At 36.0% G+C, this 25,655-nt stretch overlaps 2 protein-coding genes across 4 annotated transcripts; one reads left to right on the top strand and one right to left on the bottom strand.

Annotated features, from left to right (window-relative positions):
* Nucleotides 1-513: 513 nt before the first annotated feature.
* LOC124156231 (60S ribosomal protein L6) lies at nucleotides 514-4,165 on the bottom strand. 3 transcript variants are annotated; one of them, XM_046530638.1, is made up of 6 exons: nucleotides 4,084-4,165; nucleotides 3,615-3,836; nucleotides 3,423-3,535; nucleotides 3,022-3,182; nucleotides 2,325-2,509; nucleotides 514-744 (listed from the first exon to the last, which is right to left on the bottom strand). In XM_046530638.1, exons 2-6 carry the CDS (start codon nucleotides 3,834-3,836, stop codon nucleotides 583-585), a joined length of 843 nt encoding a protein of 280 aa, XP_046386594.1. In that variant the 5' UTR covers nucleotides 4,084-4,165; the 3' UTR covers nucleotides 514-582. The 3 variants fall into 3 exon arrangements, with proteins under 3 accessions (XP_046386594.1, XP_046386593.1, XP_046386595.1); XM_046530637.1 differs by having other exon boundaries at nucleotides 4,031-4,126; XM_046530639.1 differs by lacking the exon at nucleotides 4,084-4,165 and adding an exon at nucleotides 3,965-3,986.
* Nucleotides 4,103-22,579, top strand: LOC124156230 (two pore calcium channel protein 1-like). The gene is made up of 14 exons (XM_046530636.1): nucleotides 4,103-4,256; nucleotides 4,637-4,797; nucleotides 4,970-5,134; nucleotides 8,097-8,222; nucleotides 10,252-10,395; nucleotides 11,402-11,568; nucleotides 12,311-12,410; nucleotides 12,691-12,877; nucleotides 13,584-13,835; nucleotides 15,973-16,092; nucleotides 17,455-17,794; nucleotides 18,796-19,130; nucleotides 19,758-19,873; nucleotides 21,981-22,579. The coding sequence occupies exons 1-14, from the start codon at nucleotides 4,199-4,201 to the stop codon at nucleotides 22,164-22,166; spliced, it is 2,457 nt and encodes an 818-aa protein (XP_046386592.1). The 5' UTR covers nucleotides 4,103-4,198; the 3' UTR covers nucleotides 22,167-22,579.
* Nucleotides 22,580-25,655: the final 3,076 nt, after the last annotated feature.

The raw sequence follows: 25,655 nt of genomic DNA on the forward strand, positions 1-25,655 counted from the left end.
ATTATATGCATTTGAGAATGAAGTTCATTAAGGAAGGAAAATGTGATTATGAAAATTCAGAATTTTATAGAATCTATTTCATTTCTTATGCCACTCATAACACATCCCTGCCAAACACATTGAATGCATCGGCAACGGTGAATGCACTGATGACAACATAAGAGAGAAAAGTACCACACAAAGAGTGGAAGAGGCAGCCCAACTGATCCCTGGATCAAAGTTCCTTGCTTATTTTACTAAGTTTATAGTGTATGTAGCACATCCTGGACAGACTCCATGCAACACAGAGCTCCAGCCCTAACTACTGTCATAACCCACTGTCTGCAACTCACTTGGCTGACAAGAATTCAGAAACAACCTATGAAATGTATCCCAGACAGACACCATGACTACTATTGGCATGCTTCAATTTGTTGATCCTGCCATCCATTGCTGGTAATTGATGAGTTCCCACCAATGCCTACCATGCCACTATAGTATGGACAATTTAAGAGCAATGAAATTAATCCAACATACGATGAGATGGGAATGCCCACATTTATTTCAATAAACCATGTACAACAAGCTCCCAAAACATCAGTTTTAGAATTTAAGTTTGTGAGGATACTTTCCGGACCGAAGGCCAAACATTGAGCCTAGATAAGCATACATCATTTTCTTCTCGGGATGTTTCCTAATAACATCTAGGATCTGTTTGTCCACACCCACTTGATCTTCCTTTCTTTGCTCGGAAGGCTTGTAGGCCTAAAAAGAAGAACAAACACTTTCAAGACTATATCTCAATAATAAGATTTTTCCTATGCACTACCCATATAGCAAAAACGTTAAAGGCCATTTTACACAGGGCACTCGGTTGCACTCAAGTTTTATGTATGAAAGCAGTCAAAATTACATAATTGAAAGCAGTGAATGGCATGCGAGAATGCATGGATGTGAGATGGCAAAATAGCCCATTTTATTTTTGTTTGTGCATTCAAGCCACTGCTTGACATAATGAGAAATTAATGCAGTTGTAACCTGAAAATTATTTGCCCCATGTAAAACGGCCATTATATATTCACCAGGTCCTCAATTACCAATTTTCCCATGGATTAAGCCTTTGCAATCATGCCCACCATGACATTACACAACGTTTTGATACTGATAAAAAGCAATAATGACCATTCACGAAAGTTGCATCCTAGTTCCAGACAGTATTTAATACCCTAAGACACTCAAGATGCTGATTTATCACCTTTCAATTTTTCCTTAAAATGCTTAATGCTGATATATCAGGCCCGTGGCATAATACAATTCAAAAATGTTTCTTTAAAATACATATTGATAGTTGATTTCACTTTAACACTTTACATGATATAATAGACTATCACTTCAGGTAATATGACATTCTTTCTACATTACATAGTGTTCTATAAAAACAAAATAATTACTTATTCTCTTTTTTCTCTTTGCTATTAATTTAGTATTCTATACAAACAAATGAATGTGTCTATACAGAACACTAAATTCAAGAATGCCTGTTGCATTCGTACATCAGGTTTGAGCTTTCTTGGTGTGATAATGGAAATAGCTGAGAAAGAAAGGGCTGAGAGAAATACTGAGAGTAACTTAATTTAAATGCCTTTCCACAACCCACATAACTTGAGGGGTACTATTAATCCCTAACCATTACGACCTATTGCAACAAGAATAATTGCATATTCCACATCAGGACCTGGATATGGGCCATTATGGCAGGTGTGGTCCCCTATCAAAAACCCTATTTCACCAACTAATCGGTGAACCCTTTTAATGAATTACATGCCACTAAGCTACAACTCTAAAATAACTTCCACATAAAACTAAATGGGAAACATTGAAAAAAAAGTCACACCCTGCTTTCGAAAGGCCTGTTAACACAATAAAATAACCGGAACGAGTATATTTATAAATGTATGTACGCAAGAATGAACACAAAAACATACCGTTTAAAAACTCAACTTGTTCGAATGTATGGACGGATAATAGAACCTGTTTCTAGTTGGTTCATGCATTCGTACACGTTTCGTTCCTGTCCACAAAAATCATTCACGCAAACAGACATTAACTTGTATATGTAAATGCATCGTGTAAACAGGCCTTTAAACACTGCAAGCATTTGCTAGCACATGCAATAGGAAATTATTTAACTTAATTTGTAATGAAAAAATCATTTTTGTACACCTCAACCTATTTCAAATTGTAATACGTAGCAAATTAAAGTCGCAGGAGACTGATTGTAAGTTGCTTTCATTAGCATACGAATGTTAATCTAAAAATCAGTAAGTGAAATAGTTGAAACATACCTCTTTCTTGGTGCTAAATATATCTCCTTCTTCTTTCTTGGCTCTCTTCTGGCGGTTTCTCTTGAAGTAATCATCATTGATATGATCTGGTACTTTCACGCCAGACACATCCAAAGATGTACTTGTAGCAATAACGTAAATTTGATTTATCCTACGAAGAGGGCATGCATTCACCTTGAAAGGTCCTGAAAAAAATCGAGTAACAGAAAAATAAAATTACGACTGGCATACCTACAAAAGGAGTTACCCTACCAACACCACTTCAAGTAAATACATCGAAAATTTGAAGATCACTGTAGTGGAGCCGTTGTATATGACTGAAAAGCTTAATAAGAGGTGCATGGAATATCCTTCACTGGATTCTTCCATATTCTCAAAATTTAGTTTAAGACAATCCACAATTTAATCAGACCATATGGAAAACACGCTATGCCATCGGCAAAAACGGAATGAACTTCACATTCCCGATCATTTCCACTGTAACGTTCAATTAAAGAATATTACACCACCTTGAGGGGAGAATAGAGATTAGTTCCACCCTCGCCCCAAGGTTAAGTAACATACAAAAAAGTGGCATATTCGATTGCTTATTGTAAACAACGTAATGAGTGCTTGAATTTAACTGAATCCAAGACTTCACTCTCGACGTATCTCTGACAAGCCGGATTAAAAAGACAAGATGTGCATGAAAACTTACCAGTAACCAGCAGCAAACCACTTCTCAGCTGCTTCAGGAAGACAACTCGCTTGCCTTTATGAGGTCCCGCAAGTACAATACACACTCTTCCAGGAGTCAAGGACTTCCTAAGCTTGTGTCGATGCTGAGAGAAAAGCTTCTTGCTAGGACGCTTTCGAATCCTGGGGAAAATAAAAAAATCAGTCAGAATGACAAATCCAGGTCGTTCAAAAATCATCATTCACGAACGATTAGTTACTACCACTACCACGCTACCGATATCCAATAAAGACACAAACTAACAAAATTTGGCACCGTAAGCTCATGATATGCTTAACGGCGAGCTGAAAAACACTCAATATGGGTATGCATGAATCGAATAAACCTTAACTACACACTCGTCCCTAACGTATTGAACTCACCTGTCGGCGGTAGGGTAATAATTTTTCCTTTTCTTCACCAAAACCTTTCTCGTACCTCCATTCTTATCTCCGCCGATGGGTTTCACAATAAATGTGGGCTTCTTGGGCTTCACCTAAAAGGATAACGTCTATGTTGTCAAATATGCCTCCAATGCGAACGAAACTCAACCACTACACACTTCAGAAGCTTACCGTCTTGGGAGTCTTCTTGCCGATAAATTTGTAAATAGCCTTCTTCTGATACATTCTAGATCGGCTAAACCTGTACACACCATTTCCTAAGTTGTAATTGCGTGGCTTGCCAAGCTTCCTTTTTTTCTCGTCTCCTCCTTTTACTGGTCCTCCTTCCCTTTTCTTAGCGACAGCCGCTTCCTTCCCTTTCGGAGGAGCATCTTTACCTTTGGCATCTGCCATCTAAAACGAGACAAAAGTTATTAATCAGAGAAACCGAAATGAATCTTGTGCCGACACAAGCATGCACACACCACGGAGAAGTAACCGATCTCCTGACATATTTTAGTATAAAACAGCGAAATACACACCCCATCAGTTGGAATATACTAATTAATTCAATTGGTGATTAATTCATCAACGGATGGAAAACTTACAGCAATAATTTAAAAAGATACAGGAACCAGCCTGAAAAGAAAACGTGTCTCACCTTTCCAGACGTCAACAAGAGAACCCTCTACTGGTTGCTGCACGAAGTGGATCTTTTCGATGTTCAGTTTTTTCTGTTGCGCTTTTTCGCACCTGCTAAATTGCTTTGTTTGCTTATGGCAACCTCGGGAAGGCAAAATCAGGGAGCCGATGGATATTCTAGATTCACAAATGGTACGTGCTACATGTCATGTTACTAAAGGATAATAAAATTATTTAAAACATATTGTGTTACGTTTTCCTGCGTACTGGAACCTTAAGATGCCTTAAATTAATAATTATTATACATGTACTTATACTACTTTTCAGAGTGAGTATTCATAAAGCAATTTTACTTGATATTATTCGTTACTTTCATAAACTTGACATGAGTCAGGAATAACCTATATACGTGTGTCTAAGTTATGATGACTGTGAAGTTTCATTGTCTATTCAGATAATACCTGTTCTTAAGTTTTCCTAGAACTTCATCTTTGCACTAAATAGTCAGTCGTAAACGAATGCCGCGGCAGTAGGTTGTGGATGTTCGTATTAATTATTTTTTTTTATTTTAGAAAATGTTCAAAGACTTCCCAATGAAGAAGGGAGAGTACCATCCACCCTAGATGGATTGGAATCAAATGGTGTGGAAATGTTGACTCCTCATGAATTAAGAGCTAGTAGTGATGCCTCAGAATGGAGAATGATATATCACGAGGCTGCTATATATTTAGAGGTAATTACATGTTGTTAGGTAACCATTGTATTTGTCGTCAGTCATGAATCTACGTTTACCTTTGAGGTTTCTTGTCAAACTCCGTTTTGCTGCTGATTTTTCATACATTTCCTGTATTACTCATCCCAGAGTGCCACTGGCAATTAAAAATTCATTGCTGTCTTTTTGGCAGGAAGGGAACAACAACGAAAAGTTCGATTCGCATCCAAAAGACAGACATTCCTTACCAGCATATTTAATTGTACACAGTCCGTGGTATTATGGCCTGGATTTATCTGCTTCCCTTGTGTTGCTGGCTTTAGGATTTGTGGAACCGCCTGCTATTCCATTGTTTCAGGTAAGTATAACATCATGCATTTTTTTCAGGCACAGCCTGGTTTAACCTCATTCACTCAGCTTATCATAATGTAAACGTTTAATGTGCAAAAGGCAGACAGTGAAAATGTTTTTCCTATTTTAAATAATGCAGCATTATAAGTTTATCCTCCAATTGTGCATCTCTAGGGTGGAATTCTGCACACCTTGTCTTTATTTCACTGACAGTTGTCAGTATGCTCAGTCAGTTGTGTATACAAATGTTGGAGGCTGGCAACAATTTCAAAAATGCCTGGTAAGGTCTACTAACACTTATTGAATGTGATATGGTGGGCTTTTTTTTCATTTTTGGCCGAAGCTTACAATATTAAATCTTAATGACCAACGCTAGAGATTTGGAAGCATTCAAATGTGATGTGTTTTACAGTATTAATGGATATAAGTATTTGATTTAAGCTCCCTTAATACCAATCTTCATTTAGCTTCAAATGTCATGTTGCTATGTTTTTTGCTTTTTTCATTGCTTCATTAATACACAACAGATGTAATACGTCCATAAATTTTGTCAATCACATGAATTTTTGATAGAAAACGGTCATTGTTAAGTTTTCCAATTTCCTTTTTATATCAGTCCACAATGTGATTGTAAAAGTAGGTTCTGTCAGCTATGTATCTGTCACTGTATCACCTTTTTCATCTAGCTGCATACCAAGGAATCCCTCATACTATTTCTCCTGCACCTAAATAATCTGCACCCAACAGACAAATTTACCAGGGAAACAGAACACGATGAATCCTTTTTAGGGCCAAAATGAAGGAAGAGAAGAAGATTCCTGTGACTACAAAACCAAGAGAATTTGAAGCTCTCCCTTTCATCGCCGGCACTATGGAAAAGATCAGGAAAATTTTGAAAAGATGCGGCATACCACCAAGATATAGTGCTATGGAGAAGATGGGCCACCATCTTGTTAGATGCAAAGACAGAATTCCTGATTTGTATCATGAAAGAGTGGGAAGTGGCAGAGCATGCGTTCACTTATCCCAGGCATCAGATTGTGATTGATAAAGCACAAGTCATAGCCCAAGAAAAGCATTATTTTCCTCGAATCATGAGGGAGGCTATTGAAATTAAAAAGGTAGCTCACAATTTCAATTGAGATGATGGACAATAGAGCAAATTCTGCTAGGAAAAGACTCAAACGTAGAAGAATGCCAAAATCAGGGTCAACGATGCTGATTAGATACACCACTGACAGGACACCCTGAGAATGATATACGTACATGAAGGGCCATTTCCATCTGTTGGCACTCAGACCTGATCTGAAGATGTGGCCAGCATAAGCCATGAAACGTAATCTTGAAAACAACATCAATGCAGCTTATCCGAAAACCACAGGGAGAACTGCAAACCAGCGCGGCAAAAGCTTCAAACAGAAATGCTTATGACAAAATTTATCTAAACTGAAGATCTGGGTAAAAATCCAATTAGAATGACTTGAGTAAAGTGGATAATAGTTGCAATAATGGTAGTCCAATACATATTATTCAAAGTTTTAGGAAGATGAAATATAGGATTTAAATATCCCCATGAATCAAGCATGCAGCCAGAAATTTGCTTCGGGAGGGCTTGGGTTGTTAGCTGGCTGGTAATTTGTAGTCAATAGGGTAGTTTCCTTCATCAAAGAAAACGAAATGCATTGATTGCGATTCCTTACCCACCATTAGTGTATTCATAATATACAAATTATTTGGTTTTAGAAATCCCAGTTTAGATGAGTGGCAACGGTCAATTTCAACCTCATTTGAAAAAGGCCAGATTGGCACCGATGCAATTCCACTCCACGTGACGTCGCAGGGACCTGGTTTCTATACGAGTAGATAGAAGTTTTACATTGTCTGAGATTATCAATGCATGCAGGAGACACAGAGCTCAGGGAAACATGTCTTAATAATCACCCATTAAAATGACCTAAGTTCGGAAAGTTTCCTTCATTTGAAAGGGGAATATTAATCCTTATTTAAGCCAAGCACTACCTGCTAGCAGCCTGCGTCGTATCAGCGCTCAAGCCTCGTCGCATTTTCGCACGCTTGAAATTTTTCACTTTTCGTTTAATCACGAAAAATAGATATCATCATCAGTAATAATCTTTTGATTAAGGCAATAAAAAATAATAGGAAACCACCCTATTCCCAGGCATCAGAAAACTATAAATACGGCTTTTTATTGTGTTTGAATAGTGTTTAACTTTAAAGTCATCATTGGTTTTTACTGAAATGGCCATTGTTGTTTTGACCTGATATCCATATGTTTACTTCCAAAATCTGCTTGATTTTTCCAAACTAAATTTAGCTTTAAGGCTCTGGCAGCAGTACTTTTTACATCCCATTTTGAGCTAAAATGTTAGACCCTTATATCTCTCCATAACTTTCAGTGTTTGAGAGAAAATCAGAATATAATTACTCCTGCATTAGTTATTTTCTAAGGGGATGTATCACGGGCAAACGCAGCAAAGGGTTTTATTCCGGGGAACTGAAGCTGCTAAAATTTAGGTATAGATATTCACCCTGATTATATGCCCGCCATAAGTGATTCTGGAATGGAAAGCACCAATTTTTATTTTATTTCTTGATGTGACCCTATTCTTCTCTTTTTGAAGTTAATGCCACCCAAAATGATGAATTTTGTTGAGCAATACCTTTAAAAGTGACTTGCTCTATTTACCTATTATTGTTTTAAGCAATACATATCACTATCAATAGTGTCAGAGGAAATTTACTGGGAATTATGCGTAAATGCAATATTTTGTTCAAATCAACATTTAAACTTAATTATTTTGAAAGGATGCAGATCGAAAAGAGTTCACTAAACCAAATTTTGGGCAGCTATAATTTGAATTCTTGTGCATCCTTAGTGTTTGGAGAAAGATTCATTCCCATTTTTTCTTTAATTTAGCTTAAAATCACAATCTTGTTACCATTTGTAGTTACCTGTTGGTGTCCATGGGTCTATTGAACTGATTGCATTAACCATTGTTGGAGTTGAACTTCTGATGAAAATACGATGGCTGGGATGGAGAGTCCTCCTTAATCATAAAAGGACATTGATCAAGGTTAGTAAAATTTTAGTTTTCTTTGAACCTATCTCTATTTTTTCATGGAAAACAACCGTGGCTATAGCAAAATCCTTTTTCTTTAGCCGATTGATCAAATGTTACTTGGTCGAGTGTCTAAGTAGAACCTCAGGCTGCTTCTCAAGAAAATTTAGTTTCCCTTACTCCTTTTGTTGTCTTCGGCTACTATATGGTATAAAGTAATAATTTTTTCAAATAATAAAATGAAATGTGTGACTCCTTGTGTCAGTCTTAAATTGGTATGTTACCACTGATGCCAGGTTTTTTTTCCACCCTTCACTGTCAAGTTACCCTCTTTTGCAAATCCCTAACCTTGAAAATGTAGCCATCATTGAAAAGGATGCGTCAACCCTTGCCCAATTCCTAACTTTTATATAACTCATTGCCATTATAAAAAAAAGTATTTCTATCAATTGCAGCAAATTTTACAGCAAGTGGAAAACTGAATAAAAAGCGATGGAACTTGCAGAAAAATGTTGTTCGAAATATTCCTGGGATCTATGACAGGGACCTCCCTCAACTATTCCCTCAATCCCTCCCTCCCCTATTCCCTCCCTATTATTCCTCAACTATTATGTGCCTTCTCAGCAGCACATGTGGCCCACTAGACCACCGCCATTCTTTACAGACAGCATCTTCTAGTACCTAAAATACAAACCAGCTGTGAAAGCTGTGGCAATTACACATTAAATTCTCATGGAATAATTATAAAATCCAAAAAGAAATAAATCAAAACATAATGACAAATTTACATAAATAAAGTAACTTCTCTGATTGAGTGCCTATTTATTCACACACAAACGAAGTATTTGAAGTGCACTGCCAAAGACAACAAAGGGAGCAAGGGAAAATAAGTTTTCTTGAGGAGCAGAAGTGGCTCCAAAAACTTTGGAAAGTGTCTGTACATTAGGGTGGTCCTTATTTTTTAAGTTTTCGATTTTCTTTTGGGATGCCCCCCAGAGGTTCCATTTTGTTAGAAAATAAATCCTGAAAATTATTTTTGCAATCGGATGATTATTCTATCACTTTTCTTTTTTTTACAATGACTTGTTAGACATTTGTATTGCATCACATCGAATATCTTTCATTTCTGCCCTTTGGTACCTGGGGTATAGCACCAAGAGTGAGCTTGCACCACCGGAGTAGATAGAAAAATCCGAGTGTGACATCATATTCAATAATGTCCGAAAAAAACCCAAAAATACCAAAATTTAAAAAACTTCAAGTGCGATGCGGCACATTTTCCCGGTATCTGATTATCCGATTGCAAAATTAATTTTCACGATTTATTTTCTAACCAATTGAAACAAACTTGGGGGCATCCCAAAAAAAATCGAAAATTAAAAATAAGGACCACCCTACTGTAGATGCTTGGCATGTGTAATGTGTGGAATTGTACCATCTTCAAATCAGCATTCCTTGTTATGTTTCTCTTCTTTTATTTATTGCCTTATCAAAGTTGATTAATATGTACTACTTGTATGCAATCACCATCAGTGAATTTTAATTAAATAAGCCAAAAGTGTATTTTTATATGTAGTATAGGTAGTGTATTCAAAATGCTATTAAGACCAGTAAAATTTATGGGAACAGTGTGATCTTGCCCATTTTTTGTGTGTACATATTTTTAGTCTCTTTCTCGGTCTGTATCAACTTACATTATCAATTGTCATTAGTCCAAAGATTGATTTTAAGCAGTTCTCCAATCATATCTCATATCTGATAATTTTTAAACTCCCAAGTAACTCCTCTGTTGTATTGCGTATCTTTCATCACCTGCTCTATTTATCTCCCATGAGGCCTTCCTTTGCCATTGTTCCCTTCCACCTGTCCGTCAATTTTCATCAGAACATCTATGTAGTTACATGCAGCTAATTAAATTGTCCCATCTCTTCAGTGAATGACTGGATGAAATCCTGAAATTTTACGTGCACTCGGGACAAAGTTTGTGGTGACACTTCTGCTTCTTAAGAAATGTGTGTATGATTAAATTGAAATTTACTCTTAGGGTACAACCTTGGCCATAATGGTAGTAGAAGCTATTGTTGTCCTGATTCGTCAGTCATCACATTTTCGAGTGACAAGATCTCTGCGGCCCATATTTCTCATTGACAACTTCCATCTTGGTGGTGTTCGTCGCTTCATCAGGCAGGTAAGCATGGTCAAAGTATGGATTGTAAAAAAGCCTCATCCATAATTGATTGCTGACTTGAAGCATCAAAATGTTTTTAACTGTGCCTTCTTTAGACATATTTTCAATGGGGTCCACAATTTGTTTGGGAAATTTTGTTGAGGATGCATTCACATAGTGTTGCTTGCTATGCTAGAATCTCAAGAATGTCCATGAACAGTTGTGTTTTGTTCATGGACATTCTTCACTCAACTTCTGTCACCATACCCCAAATTTAAAGTTGACGTTAGGGAACTTTGCTTTGGCTGTTGAAGGTTTCATTTTTGATATATTTTTTTTAATTAAAACTTTGCTTATGATATTTTTTCCACATTATAGTTTGCTATACTTAAAGTGTAAAAATAACATATTTTTTCTGCAATTTCAACTACACATTCTATATTTATGTAAATTGTTACCATAGACTGAATTTTTGAAAGGGGAGCTTTGGCCATTGGTATTGCCTCTGTTTCTATGTTTTATTTTCTATTCTAGTCCTATGAAAATCGATTAATATGCCCTTAATCAAAAATTAATTTAGGCTTCCAGTCATACTGAGAATAAAAAATGTTTATATTGGATTCTTAAGCTTCCAGCACTTGAATGAAATTGGCTACAACAATTGAATTGTGATGTGGACTGGTATGAGTCATAAGAAAATAATGGGATTTAATATGTTAGCTGCTATTTATTTTATTACATTTTTGCCAACTGGGCCTGTACTGCTCTATGATGAATATTTATGCATTATATCCTATAGTAAATGGGTATAGGAGCTGTCTTGTTAGTCGACGTGATTTAAAAGACCTCCTCCAATTGTAAAAAAAAAAACACTGATGAGAGACTTTTTATTCCAATTTTCAAGTACATATCTCAGTATGTTTTGTCTTCCATTTTTGGTGAAAGGAAGGCTCCTTTGGACTTTTAGGTGAATATATTGTAACTGATTACTGTGTAAGTAAACTACTAGTAATTTGATCTTTTGCAGATGTTGCAGTCAATGCCTCCAGTTTGCGACATGCTGGGACTTGTCCTCTTCTGCCTCATGCTTTACGCACTTTTAGGTTTCTATCTGTTTGGAAGTGGAGCAGATCCATATTTCAGGACCCTTCTTGACAGCTTTGTTAGCCTCTTCGTTCTTCTCACCACTGCTAAGTAAGAATCGCAAATGTTAACATTATGTTTCAATTTATGTTCTCTTTCAAATATTTATGCTTTAAAAACACCATGGACAAGCTCACAGAAAAGCCACTGACATATCTTAACTAGGGATCTATTTAAAAATTTCCTCAGTGTGTAATTTACTGCCTAGGAGGAAAGTTGGTACATGCTAGAGTAAAGATGATAGCCTAAGGAGAGAAATGGACCCAGGGAAAAGAAGTGCTTAGGAAGAGCTTTAAAGATATCTCAAATGGAATATAAATTTTTAGCTTCCTTTTGACATAATTGATCCTTGAATCATCTAGCCCCTAATAAATACCTATCATGCCTAATATTCTCTGCTAGTGGCTAGGATCTAAACTATGGGGGGATAGATCCCCCACAAAGCTTCAGAGAATTAAAATAATTATTTAAAACTATTGTCTTGTTTATATGTATAATAACTGCATCTGTTTAAAGTTATTTTTTAAGTACCAAAATGATGTAAAATGTATTTCCAGACATGTCATTTTTCAAAAATTTTCATGGACCTTTTTCAGGGGAGGGGTCATCACCCCAAGCCCTCTAATCCCCCCAAAGCATATTCCTAGTTACACCACTGTTCAATGCCACACCCTAATACCCTCTCACCCTTATACCCTAACTCCTTTCATTTTCATGACAAAATGCTTGGATTTATGTTTGCCATAGCTTGCTATGTGGCTGGCCTTCATGATAACCCTTTGTTTTGTTGCAGTTATCCAGATGTGATGATGCCTTCCTATGCAAAATCCAAATGGTTTTGCTTGTTTTTCATTTCCTACATTTGCTTAATGGTTTTCTTCTTGATGAACCTGGTTAGTATGAGAGTTAAATATCATTCGTAAGTCACTGTTAACCTTTTGAGTGCTACTCCAAATTTCTGGCTATTGCAGTTTCCCCAGTTATTACGGCATTGACAATTAAATGGGGAAGGCAGACGTGTACATATATGTGTGCATGGAAATTGAGACACCTTTTCAGCAGCATGGAGACATCCTTGTATAGCACTCAAGGGGTTTAAGTTTGAAATATTAGTGAAGTAACATTTTATTATCTTGATTGTCTTTATGATCTTGAAATCTGATTCTTTTTTAGTTATTAGCAGTGGTGTATGACACATTTACTTCCATTGAGAGAAATAAATTCAAGAAGCTGTGGTTACATAAGAGGCTAGCATGTGGTCATGCATTTCGTCTTCTCACTTCCAAGCATCCATCTCACAACAGACTTCTTCCCTTTATGCATTTTCGTGGATTGATGCACTTTTATGCCCCAAAGAAAAGTAAGTTGACTTCTTTTATATTTGCAAGTTTATAACATTGTATGTTTGAGATGTTATTTTTTTTTAGATATGTACTAACTATGGAAAAGATTTTGTGTTTTTGGGTCTATTACATATTCTCATTGGCAAGAAACTTATTTTTACCTCGTTAGAAGTTTTCAAACCTCAATCCCTTGAAAAACTAATTCTGAGGCTTCTACTGTATTCCCGAAGGCATACTTGAGTTTGCAAATGTTATGTATGGATACATTATTCTGGGTGTGGAAACAGGCCCTACTCGCTATGCAAACCTGATTGAAATGAACATCTTATCTAGCCATCCTATTACAATTATTTTGGAGTGACCACGTACAGTGGTTTAATGGTTCCTTCGAATGAGTAAAATGGTTAAATGGTTCCTTAGAATGAGTTATCCAATAGTTTGAACATTCATGTGTCTGGTATCATTGCCCTTTAGATCCATGCCTCATTTGATGGCTAATGAAATACGTATACATAGCTCATACCTATGAGTTAAGTAATTTTGAATTGCCTGTATTTTTTAAGTCAACATCCAAAATATTAGTATTAAAATGTATAGTCAGTGAATATTATTGAAAAGTTTGTTGTTTTTTTGGTTCATTGCAGTGATGTAATTGTCCACTTTTAATAGATGAAGAAATGAGTTTGAAAACAAGACTGTGTAATTTCTAACTTGACCCTACAGGTATGAAAGATATTCTGCTCACCTATAAGGCTTTGCTGTCTGAAGGAAGTGACTATAATTATCTTACTCTGAAAGAATTCTGTCATCTTTATGAGTGTTTGCAGCTGACTTGGGAACAGGCTCCGCGGGAAGATGGCGAAGAAAACTTTCATTTCCACCCTAATGACCGTCCATTATTTAGAAGATTTAGTGCATTCCTATGTGGGGCTGCCAAGAAGGTAGTAGGATGGCAATATTTTGAAACAATTGTGTGTAAGTATTTGGATTATATTGTATTTATTTATTTTTCCCAATGTAAAACTCAAAATCATGAGAACAGTCAGTGCAAAAATCAAAATAAAAAACTGGCTTCAATGTGTAATACATTGAGCATGTAAAAAAATTGCCTCTGAGGAAATTTTTCCTTGTGTGCCATCAAATATTTTTGCAATGGCATTTAAGTAATGATATATATTCTTGACATTAATGCCTGTTATAGGCATGAATATAAGGAAAAAAAATTTCGGCCAATATGAATTTTTTGGATTTTTGGGAGAAAAAAAGTGCCTTGAATCATATAATTCCTTCTAACCGGGTGCTCTCATAAAATTAAATTAGTCATTTTTTTTACATCTATATATAAGTAAGTTAAAGTTATAAATGTATACAACACATGACTTCATAATTCTCAATATTCTTGTTGCTACAGAGCGTCAAAGTTTGCGAAAATTACTAAATTCTTTTGCGCTACAAGAACGCCCTGTGACATTAGAATGCGAGTAAGCAGATTCATTCCATGGCAGTAACAAACAGTAATGACCATTACAAACAGCTACGATGATACTGATTCATAACTTGAAGGGTTTGTCAAAAACGGTTGAGAATGCTGTTAAAGATTTTACGGTGTACGTATTGCGCGATGGCTGACTCCGACTTTGAAAAGGCACATTCTGGGAACATTCTGAAGGCAGATTAATTCATGATTGCTGATTTCTTTTCAAGCAATGAAAAATTCTAGGAGCGGAGTTGAGAAGCCGCAAAATTGAAATGTTATATAGATCAAATCAACTATCTCATTCGCTAGTAATCTAGAGCTCAGTTTGTATCTCATTTTACTACTGTCATTTACTCAATGCTTTTGATGTGTGATGGGTGCAATATTGGAATTCGTGAAGTTAATGTTTTGAAGAAATAAAACTGAACATATTTGACACCGATTTACTTAGCATTCCTAAGGTCTGGAAGAGAAACATACAGTGATTCAGCAATTGGATAGGTTAAAGTGATAATAAATTGGAGCGTTTGCACTGTTGGGGATAAGGTAACACCAGAACGTAAAGTGAGAATGTCAGAATCTTATACTGTGGAAATCACCGTCGATTTGGAGGATGGAAAATCAATAAGCGCTATTGGTCAAGACTGTGCTGCATCTTTCAGTATGCATAGATTCTTTAAACCTGTCAATTATTCAGTATAAATCTTTCACATGACTTATGATGAAATTAATATGTATTGCTATGAAAAAAATTAATTGCACTGAGAAAAAATCACATAGGAATGCATGTTTTTCTAAAACTTGGACAAACAGTCTACTGGCACCACGTATACATATTGTTTACTGGACTCTGACGTCACGCTCAGCAAACATGGCGATGGGTCGCTTGGAGCGTAAGATTACCATACAGTTTTCAAAGTGGAACTTTAAGAATAACACGCAGGTTGGAGACGAACTGCTTTCTCTGTAATTTTCTGTGTGGAGGATATTTTTTTAATCGCATAATCACCCATTTTCAGTGGAATTCCCCATTAACCGCCAAATTGTCATGGAGCCATAATTTATGGATTATTTTAAAGTTAAAGCTTGGGAAATCCTATTCATTTTATTCATCTTTTCAATTTTGGGTATTACTATGATAATATGATCTCTTCGTCAAAACATGAAATCTATCTATTTATGTATCACGTGCACATTTGACTGTATCTCTGGTAGCAGCTTTCATGTCTCTTCCTACACTTAATGGCGTTGGAAATTCCAACCCTCTTTAATATATTTGAGGAACCTCTAGTTCCTTATATATATTGAAGCAGCATTTTATTCATGATAGCATTAATCTGTTCAGATTGTCATTGCACTTCCACTATGACACATATCACTGTCACTGATCTTGTTTAGAGGGCAAAGCAATATGTTAAGGTCAATATTCATAAACATTTCTGTAATTTGATACCTCCGCATCATATGTATAGTCTGCTCTCCTCCCCTCACTTCGATCTGTCTCTTGCCAATTGAAATTGTATCTGCTAATTGATGTAAAAAAAAATTTATATATTTTTTTCTCAGTTTTCTCTGAAATGGCTCTCAGGGTAAAAATGACAAATTTAAGGTATGCTGTTGTAAATCTATTTTTAGATATCCTAGTTGCTGGAAATGGAATCGCTATGTTGACTAGGATTGCTCTGTCATCTGGTGATTTACAATTGTCTGCCCTGGAAGTCTGTGCCTCATGGGATACGCTGTTTTTCATTGGCAGTAAGTATCATAGTGCACAATAAAATTTCATTTTTGCTTTGTAACAGTGTTTATGATAGTGTTTTATTGATGTCACAATTATCAATTAATCCCTGGATAAATGTCCTCCTGAAGGATTGCTCTAGTTTTCCAAGCAATTATGAACACAAGTATCACATGAGCATAATGGAGCTGAACTAAACTTCGTTGACAAAATTTTCCCATGTGTGAGCAGAGGTCTATAGTGTGAAAAATACTGTACTATGTATGTTTTGCTGAAGTAGACTCATTATTATGAAGTTGATTGGACCAAAAAATCTGAAGTTCATAATAAGTAACTTTGTAATGATAATTATTTTACAAAATAATGTTACACAAAACCTCCCTCATCTACTTTCCTGGTTTGGATGCTCTTTAGCTTTAAATATTCATGTTCTGGAATATCCTCAGATGCATATGCACGGTTTGCGATTGAATTATGTGCAAAAATATGAATAGAGTACATTCACTTGTTCACAATAATCAAGGAATTTAGGTTGTGCCTCTTGGAGGTATGAATTTCCTACTATATAACCATTCCTATTCTATATTAATCCAATGAAAAGATACTTAATGTAAATTAAGAAAAAATAAATGGCTTGTGAGAGGAGGTTGACCATGGGATTTAATCAGCATATGGCTGTGAGCAGTAAAAGGATATTGCTAGAACATTACATGAATCAACTGACAGCCATGCAAACTCATTTGTGGGCTTGAATCGTCCACTTTCACAGTAAATGGGTTATTTGAAGTAAATGAATGGTTTTTTTTACATTCAAACTAGTAGAAAATTCTGCAGATATATAAGTTTTTATTATGTCAATGAAAAACTTTTTGTGACCCTGAAGCTTTACAATGCTGTTTGATAAAAGTCTGTTAAATGTTTTTTAAAACTGTTAAACTTAGCTTCACTCCATCGCCTGTTCTGTTATGGCTTCAATTTTTGTGAAAGCAAAATCAATGTCATCATCAATGTCGTAGCTTGTCTGAAAGCTACATAGTAAAAAGAGCTTCATTTTTTTGGTGGAACAACAGCTAAATCATTTTCATCTTCGCTACCTCCTCGCCTTTGTTCCTTACTTGCTCAATGTTGTTCTGAAGATCAGAAAATTCCAATTTCTCGATCAAAATTTAATCCAATCTATGAATAAATGTCTGAAAGCATTCATGCTGTATTATCTTTTTTGTTTCTTGGTGAAATTGTTGTTGATGATCATTTTAATGCAAATTTTGCGAACATGTTCACTCTTCAATTACCCTAGAGTTATATAGTTGTGCTATAGATCATGAGAGCTTCCTGATGCATGACAGATGAACTTGTGGCAATGATACATTTTCCTCTAGTGTTTTCAGTCGAGGCCATTATCCGTGTCATGGCTCTTGGTGTCAGCAAATATTTTGCATCTGGGTGGAATGTTTGGGACTTCAGTGTGACCTTGGGATGCCTCCTTGGGCTGATGGCAAGAGCAGTCGACCCATCTTTGACTGCTGTCGTTGTTCTCCGGCCACTTAGAATGCTGCGTCTTTTTCGACTGAAGAAAAGATATAGGGATGTGTTTGGCACACTCCTCCTCCTCCTGCCGCACATGGGATCAGCCGCTTTGGTGCTCGTTATTCTCTACTACTCGTTCGCTGTTGTGGGAATGGAGCTTTTCTCGGGCTATAAAATGAAAAACTGTTGCAAGTGAGTGTGTTAATAATTACTAGCATTTATTGCACAATAAATACCGAGTGGTTTCATCTCAAAATAGGAGCATAATAGAGAAATGGGAAATGGAATTTTTCTCTTGATTCCTTCATTGTATTAATCAGTATGTACTCCATATTATTCTAGCCACCAACGAAAATGTTTTCTTCTCGTTTATATCGGGTTTGTTTGGGTGGAACACTTTGTTATTTCCCCCATGAAAATTTTATTTGTTTTCTTTTTTCCGGAATGCATCAATGCATATAATAAAGTGTTTCTTTGATTACCATGTGGTCTTTACAGATGTTAGGCCAGATACAATTACTTTGCCCATTGATGAATCCTGATTATTCACGTCATGCTTGCCTTGTTCGCTTTCCTAAGCTTTTATGTTTCCCTTGGACCGATATTCATGCTGGTCTGAGTTTGACCTACGTGGTGCTCATGCTGAACTCTTGTACTAATGGCTCTGTAATATTTATTTTACAGTATGTATTTCTGATAGATTATGAAACATTATTATAATGACTTAGTAATTGTTGCTCTTGGTGAGATTTTGTTGCATTAGTGTCCCTTGGATCAGGGTCGCTGTCAAAAGGCCCGCTCCTAAAATCCCCGGCGTCAAAAGGCCCGAGACAAAACGCCCGGGACAAAATTCCCACGGTGACAAAATGCCAGAGACAAAATCCCCGCAACGACAAAGCACCCGAGACTAAGTCCCTGTGGCGATTTTGTCGAGGGGATTTTGTCGCCGGGCCTTATGTCTTCAGGGGGTTTTGTCGCTGGGTGTTATGTCCTCAGGGGGTTTTGTTGCCGGGCCTTATGCGCAGGGCATTAACCCCTTGAATCCAACTTACAAAATCACATTTTCACTCTAATACCTTGTGTCCACATTGCTCTCAGTTAGTGATATGTCAGAAGTAACAGTTTTTTTTACATTTTATGTGGTCTCATGTTTTGCCTTCATTCGTTTAATTATTTTATTAATGTTTTTACAGGAACTCAACTGTTGCTGATTATTATCGAACTGATGATGGGTCTGGGATTGGCGTGAATGCATCAACTGGAGTTGGTCCAGCCCTTGGTTACTACCACTTAAATAATTTTGGTGACCTTACATCAAGTGCAGTGACTTTATTTGAACTCACTGTTGTTAACAATTGGTTTGTAATAATGGAAGGGTATGTGGCAGCATCAGAGTCTCAGTGGAGCCGAATCTACTTCATGATATTTTACCTTGCTACTATGATTGTTCTTACTATCATTGTGGCATCAATCTTGGAAGCCTTCCGTTTCCGTATTGAGTACAAGAGAGAAACATCAAAGACTGATGGTAAGTAAGCTTGGTAAGAATGAAGTTTGGTGTTTATTTCTTTATTTTTACTGCTTTTTTTTCTTTTAAATGTTGATATCATCATTTTAACCTGTTTAAAATTTTGAATATTTTAATCAGTCTGAAAAATCACTATTCTAATTTAATTAGTTAGTATATAATTTTCAAAATATTATGTACACCTGTTTTGAAGTTAAGCTTGAATCCAAACTTTGATCAACGCCAAAAAATTTTCTCAAATCATTTTTATATCAAACAATAACTAATCTTTCCTAATAATTCTAATTTTTATTATCACTTGTGTCTTAATATAGTGTTAATTACCTACTTCATGTATTGTGCTGTGTTTAATTGCAAATCTCGTTAACTTCTACCGCTATATTTTTGTTTTAGGGCTTTATTTGTTTGATCTCCTCCTGTCTCTTGGTTGTCTCTGTTAAAAAAGGATCATCTAACAAAAAAAAAGTACAAAACATAGAGATATCCTGCATTTTTTCCTGTATCACAAGTTTTTTCCACATTACAGAAAAAACGATGTATAGTCCCCAAAAATTTTGAAATCTCATTTTTGGAAAAAGTTAATATTGTGCAAAGTAATTATTCAAGCAATTATTATATTTTTTTCAGAGGAGAAGATGCTGCGCCAAACAGTGATGCTAGATTGGGATGAAGTGCAGCAGTGGATGTGTAACTTTACTGCTTCCCAGCTTCAGCAAGCACTGCATGTAGAATTTCCTATTGAGGTACCTATATTAAACTTTTATTAATGTATTAATAGTCAATGCGATGGCATCATGCTATATAATTTTTGGCAATCCACGTATGAAGGAATGGGAGATACCGAAGTATTACAAATAAATAATTCATCTAACACTGCCAAGTAAATTTTATTGTGTAGGCTGCCCAGGTTAAGGAATATGTTGCCTATGGATAGAGTAAACTCTCGTTATTACAAAGTTCACAGAACCATAAGAGCGTTTCTTTCAGGAAACATTGCTAAAAAAAAACTCACCTTGCCAGAATTCGTTGTCTCCCGTACTTATACTCTCCCTGTGGAATAGCTTCAGAGTATGATACATGCAATTAAATTATGAACATATACAGTAAGTCTTCAACATACGAATAAGAAGCATTCCAAGAGCTTGTTCGTAAGTTCATAAAATTATGCAAGGCATGGAAATGTGCGGTTATCCTGCAGAATGCAACACTGCATTACAAATTTGCATTAACTTACAATAGGGTAGTTTCCTTCATCAAAGAAAACAAAAGGCAATAATTGCGATTCGTTACCCACCATTAGTGTATTCATAATATACAAATTATTTCGTTTTATAAATGCCGGTGTAGACGAATGGCAACGGTCCATTTTTATCCTCATTTGAAAAGGGCCAGATTGGCGCCCATGCGATGCCACTCCACGTGACGTCACAGGGACCTAGTTTCTATAGGAGAAGATAGGAGTTATACGTCGTCTGAGGTTACCAATGCATGCATGAGGCGCAGAGCTCAGGGAAACATGTCTTAATAATCACTTATTAAAACTGGCTAAGGTCGGAAAGCTTTCCTCGTTTGATAAGGTATTAATAATCCTTATTTAAGCCAAGCGCTACCAGGCGGCAGGGCACTAGGCTACTCGCTGGCAGCCTGCGACGTATCAGCGCTAAGCCTCGCCTCAAGGTCACCTCACCGGGCGGAGGGGGAACCAGAAATACGACGCACGGAGAGATTTCCCATCATTCCTACTAACGCGTCGCGTTTTCGCGCGCTTGAAAATTTTCACTTTTCATTTAATCGCGAAAAATAGATATTATCATTTAAAAATCTAAAAGCGTTAAATACGTACTCCAGGAGTAATAATCTTTCGATTAAGGCAATAAAAAAATAATAGGAAACCACCCTATTATGATCAGTGACATCATGGTAAAATTAGCAGTACCGGAACAAACTTTCCTTAACTTTCTTTAAAAGTGAGTGTTTTTTTAATAACAAGTCATTACATATTTACATTTTATTACTAAATTTTTTGTTTTGGTTACGAATGTATAAATTTGAAGTTTTGAGGCAGCGAAATTGATAAAAGTGTTTTTTGACTATTATGCCTTTTATTAACCAGTGCCGGAACGGCGTTCCGGCACCATGACACCTCTGATTATGACTTACTGATCTAGCTGCGCCTGTGACGTGGATGGAGCTAAATAAAATGTGCTATTCATGGGAAGAAAAACAGGCAAAATACTGAACAGTTACTGTCTTCACAACTGATTTAACTGGCACTGATCAGACTCTGGCCAAAATGCGAGTTCCTTCCACGACACTGCTTTGCATCGGCCAACTCAGCTTATTATATGATGATGCGTGGATACCGAAGTATATCCTACTGAATAAAGAACTATAATTGATGCTCTTGAGCTCAGAGCGGGGGGACAACTTAAATTTTTCTTAATGACAAAAAATTTTTCTTATCTAAATTTAAAATTTTCTAAATGACACCATTACAGTTTTTTTTCTATTTGTCAAGGGGTTTTCCCCTTGCATAATTCAACTTTGATTGCAATAAGTGATGTTTAAAAAAAATATGATATCATTAAAACTATAAATAACTATAGAAGTAAAGATTTCTCTGGTTTTGCACGAGGTCAGGTCCTCCATATCTCCTTCCAACATTTTGATGAGCAACTCGCCCATCGTCTTTAGGGATTCAGGAATCCCATACCATCTTGTCCAAGCCTTGGGGTTTATAACTAACTATGCTATATCATTTTGATGGTTAATGCTCTCGAAAAATCACTTTCCTGCTAACTCAGTCATCGTTGTGTGACAAACTTTAATTCTAATTTGCTTGTGTTGCAGGGTAAAGTGACATTTGTTGGCTTGAGACCCAGAACTCGTGAGGTTTTACAAGCACGTATGTACAAAGCTGAAATGGAAAAGTGGGAACATGAAGAATTAGAGGGACAGAGTGAGGGGCATGATCCGTTGGGAGATGAATACCAGAGTGGACATGATGATTCTCCTCCTCTTTACGTCTCATCGTAAAGGAAATCAGGATAATCAAGGTCTGTGTGGATTCAACCTTTGTAATGGTTAAAAGTAGCTCTATTTTCTCTGTCAAGAAGTTGTGTACTCTATCGAATATTTACTCCCTAGTTGAAAATCAAATGATGGTGTAGTTGGGAGATATATGGGTATAGACGAAGAAGTTGGGATTAGCAAAAGGATGTTAATGTCCACTTATAGAAGAGCAAGGCTGTGAAGTTGTGAGAGGGATCTCACCAAGTAGGGTGGAATTAACTGTGCACCATTCCTGTAGAAGCAAAAGCAGTAAGCCGATGAAAAGTCTTGGAGACTGTCTCTGGTCAATTACCTCAAGATATGGGCTGTAAAAAATTTCCTCTGATGATGAAAATCCCTTGGGATCCACCTCCTGTGCATAACCTCTGATAATGTATACATGTTAATTTGGTATTCCACAGCAATACTTACATGCCTTTTGGCCCTCAAGTTGCATCAAGTTTCTTGCCTGTGTGATAAAAGAAATGTTTTCATTTTGGGTACAGTTTAGTTTGGAAGGGTGCATGTACATCCCTCATTGAAAAAGGGAGTGTGGTTGACACCTATCGTTGAAAAGCCATATTATGTCTTCATTTAATTAATGCAAAGGATGAGAGGATTGGATGGGTGATTCATAGGATAGGTTGGAGAAGATTTAAAAAAAACCTTGATAATATAGGAGTCATGGTAAACGTATTTCAGGAAATGGACAGTTGCCTAACGTGCAAAAAAAGCAAGATATGCTGCTTGGGGGATAAATATCATTTACTTTTAAGGCTTTATGTTCTGTCTATTAGCACTGACTGGGAGTCATTCTGTGTGCTAATAATCCATCTTCCTTTCTTCCGGATATCAAATTGTCATCAACCATGTCAGGTGGGTCATAAAAATGCACAAAGTGGGTGTTGATGCATGTTTGTGTTGCTGTATTATCAAAGATGCTACTAATGTTTTTTTATGTAATTTAATGTGTGATTTTCATACTCATTTAATGATATTTTACCAGAGCACTGAGAGCTGCTGTCGTTCTAAAAGCTTACCCACTTCTTTAAGTTAAAAGTATGTGGATTGTAGAATTTACTGGAGGTATAATTTAAAGGAAAAGACAGGCAAGTCGCCTTGAAAACTCCATTTTCCCTTGGGGTCACTGCTCAAAGCTGCAAAATTGTGATAAAATGGAATATTGTGCTGGAAGTATGGATGCAGGGATAGCAAAAATTTTAAGGTGAATATTTTCCAGAAAGAAAGTGGGAATGGCCTTGATCAGTGATATCCTGAACGCTTGTTACAGTTTTTATATTGATACCACAGGGAGCTCTTCATTTCACCATCATGGTGTGGATGGACGATAAGATCTCAGCACTCTGGCGAAATTTCATCATAGAGCAATATCAGAGTTTGTCTTAATAACCTTGAAATTTTAGACTTCATCCGTATCATGCTACTATGGTTTATTTTTTGTGTTTATTTTTCACCTCTTGCTACAATCATCAATCCTTCATTGTCTGTGTAATTGACAGTCCATCATCACTTACCTCTAGTACAAGATAAAAGACTTAGAGTTTAAGATATAAAATCAGTGTTGACCATATCTGTTGAGTTTTGATGATAGTTCTATCATTTGTTATTGTCAGTAACATGACTATGGTAAGAGATCTTTTTCAATATGATAAGAGTTGATGTTTTATTGAAGGAGTTAAATTTTTTCGAGTAGATATAACTGTTACTAATGGGAAATATATATTTGTGGCTAGTGCGAACTTCATAATTTCACATAGATAATTTTATTCCATCACTTATATCAGTGAATGCTTGCAATTGATGGAGTTCAGTTCCTATAAAAATGTTTTGCACGTTGCCAACTCTGTATTTTTCCAATGAAATGATCATGTGAGTTAGAGGGAAATACCAATGGTGATGTGTTTTTTCATGCCATTTTATTATAGTTTTAAATTAAATATCATGATTTGCACCATTGGTGAGTAGGTATTTGTGGTATGACTCTCATATATAAAATGTAGTATTTAAAAATGTAAATATTTTTTTAGCAATTTACTAGAATAACAAAAAAATGTCATTGATCGATGGCAAACCTTTTGAATATGAATCCATTCTACCTGAGTGTAATTTACTTCAGGAATCCATCCCTATACGTATGCTTGGTATGCAATACATAATAAGCTACATAACTCATTTCTCTGAACATTAATATGTCTGTGATACTTTGTGTGACCTGTTAAAATTATAATTTTTTATATAATTTTCAGTTTCAATTTTCTTTATTTATATTGGCTGCACTCTTAAATGCCTAATCGTTTTGCTTCTTGTATGTTGCAGTTATTTGTTGGAAAAAGTTGCCAACTTGCATTTACATGACATGTTATTTTTTTCCATACCAATCAAAATCTTCCACTTTAACTGTCTTAAATTTTGAACATGTCAACAGAAATCAATGAATTTGTATTTTTTTGGTATAGGACCATATGTTGTGGCAAAGAGACATATTTTGATTAATTTTGCTAGCTTTACCTGTTGAAACCGTGTATCTGCCCATTTTTGATTGTTTGGTTTTACGTCCTGATTTGTGACTTAGAAGTTATGGCAACAATTTTTTTCTGTAAGTTTAAGAGGAAGGAATTTTCCTGATTAAGCTATACATATATGTCTGGTTCTGAAGTCTTAGGAAACATGAAAATTCGCGACAATGGCTAGCCAAGAATGGTAAATGCAGTAACTTCACTATCAACTTTCTCTTGATATTTTTGCATGATTATGTGATTAACAATCGTTTAAATACATCCTTTAACCAGGTTATATTGATGATAAATATGGAAAAAGGCACATTTCGTGTTGCGGGTTGCCTATTGCTCTCAATGCTGTCTTGTGAGGGCTCATTGATAAATCATTTAGTCAATGAGAAATGGATAATTAACTTGTTCAATGAGATTTTACTGCCAATTTTCCTTATATCTCTTTACTGAAAAATAAGTCCATTATCTTCATCTTAGTCAATAATCAGAAGGTTGGTTTGACACAGCTCTCCACTCAATTCTCCTACCTTCTAATCTTCAGAAAATCTATCTATCAACACATCATGTCTGGAAAAGGAATTGGCAGTATTTTTCTTTTTTTCAAATTCAGAACTTTCTGTTGAAAATTCTGACAAGATCATCGTCAATTAGGAAAATATATCACATCTGTTGTATTTTTGTGTGTTGGCAACTTTTCTTGGGTATGTAAATTAGTGCCATGATGGAGGCACCTTTCTGCATGCCACTCTAAACTTTTGATGAAGTGGTTATGGCATGGGTGCAAGGTATGATAAATGTTTAATATCAGGATAGCTGCCTTTTTTTACATTAAATTTTGTTTGATCTGTGCCTCATGATGACCCATTCACTTAGTTTTCCATCTTGCAAATGCTATGTTAATGTTGTGTTTAGTTGCAGTACAAACTCATTTCAGTATTTACTC

This window comes from Ischnura elegans, chromosome 3 (assembly GCF_921293095.1).
Source record: "Ischnura elegans chromosome 3, ioIscEleg1.1, whole genome shotgun sequence".
NCBI classification, from domain to species: domain Eukaryota; kingdom Metazoa; phylum Arthropoda; class Insecta; order Odonata; family Coenagrionidae; genus Ischnura; species Ischnura elegans.

Excerpts from the sequence above, each read along its gene's own strand:
- LOC124156231 (XM_046530638.1), bottom strand. The coding sequence starts at position 3,836 with ATGGCAGATGCCAAAGGTAAAGATGCTCCTCCGAAAGGGAAGGAAGCG. Across the intron at positions 3,183-3,422 it reads TATTACCCTACCGCCGACAG|GATTCGAAAGCGTCCTAGCA; the intron begins GTGAGTTCAATA and ends TATTTTCCCCAG. Across the intron at positions 745-2,324 it reads TATTTAGCACCAAGAAAGAG|GCCTACAAGCCTTCCGAGCA; the intron begins GTATGTTTCAAC and ends TCTTCTTTTTAG.
- LOC124156230 (XM_046530636.1), top strand. The coding sequence starts at position 4,199 with ATGGCAACCTCGGGAAGGCAAAATCAGGGAGCCGATGGATATTCTAGA. Across the intron at positions 4,257-4,636 it reads ATATTCTAGATTCACAAATG|AAAATGTTCAAAGACTTCCC; the intron begins GTACGTGCTACA and ends TTTTTATTTTAG. Across the intron at positions 4,798-4,969 it reads AGGCTGCTATATATTTAGAG|GAAGGGAACAACAACGAAAA; the intron begins GTAATTACATGT and ends TCTTTTTGGCAG.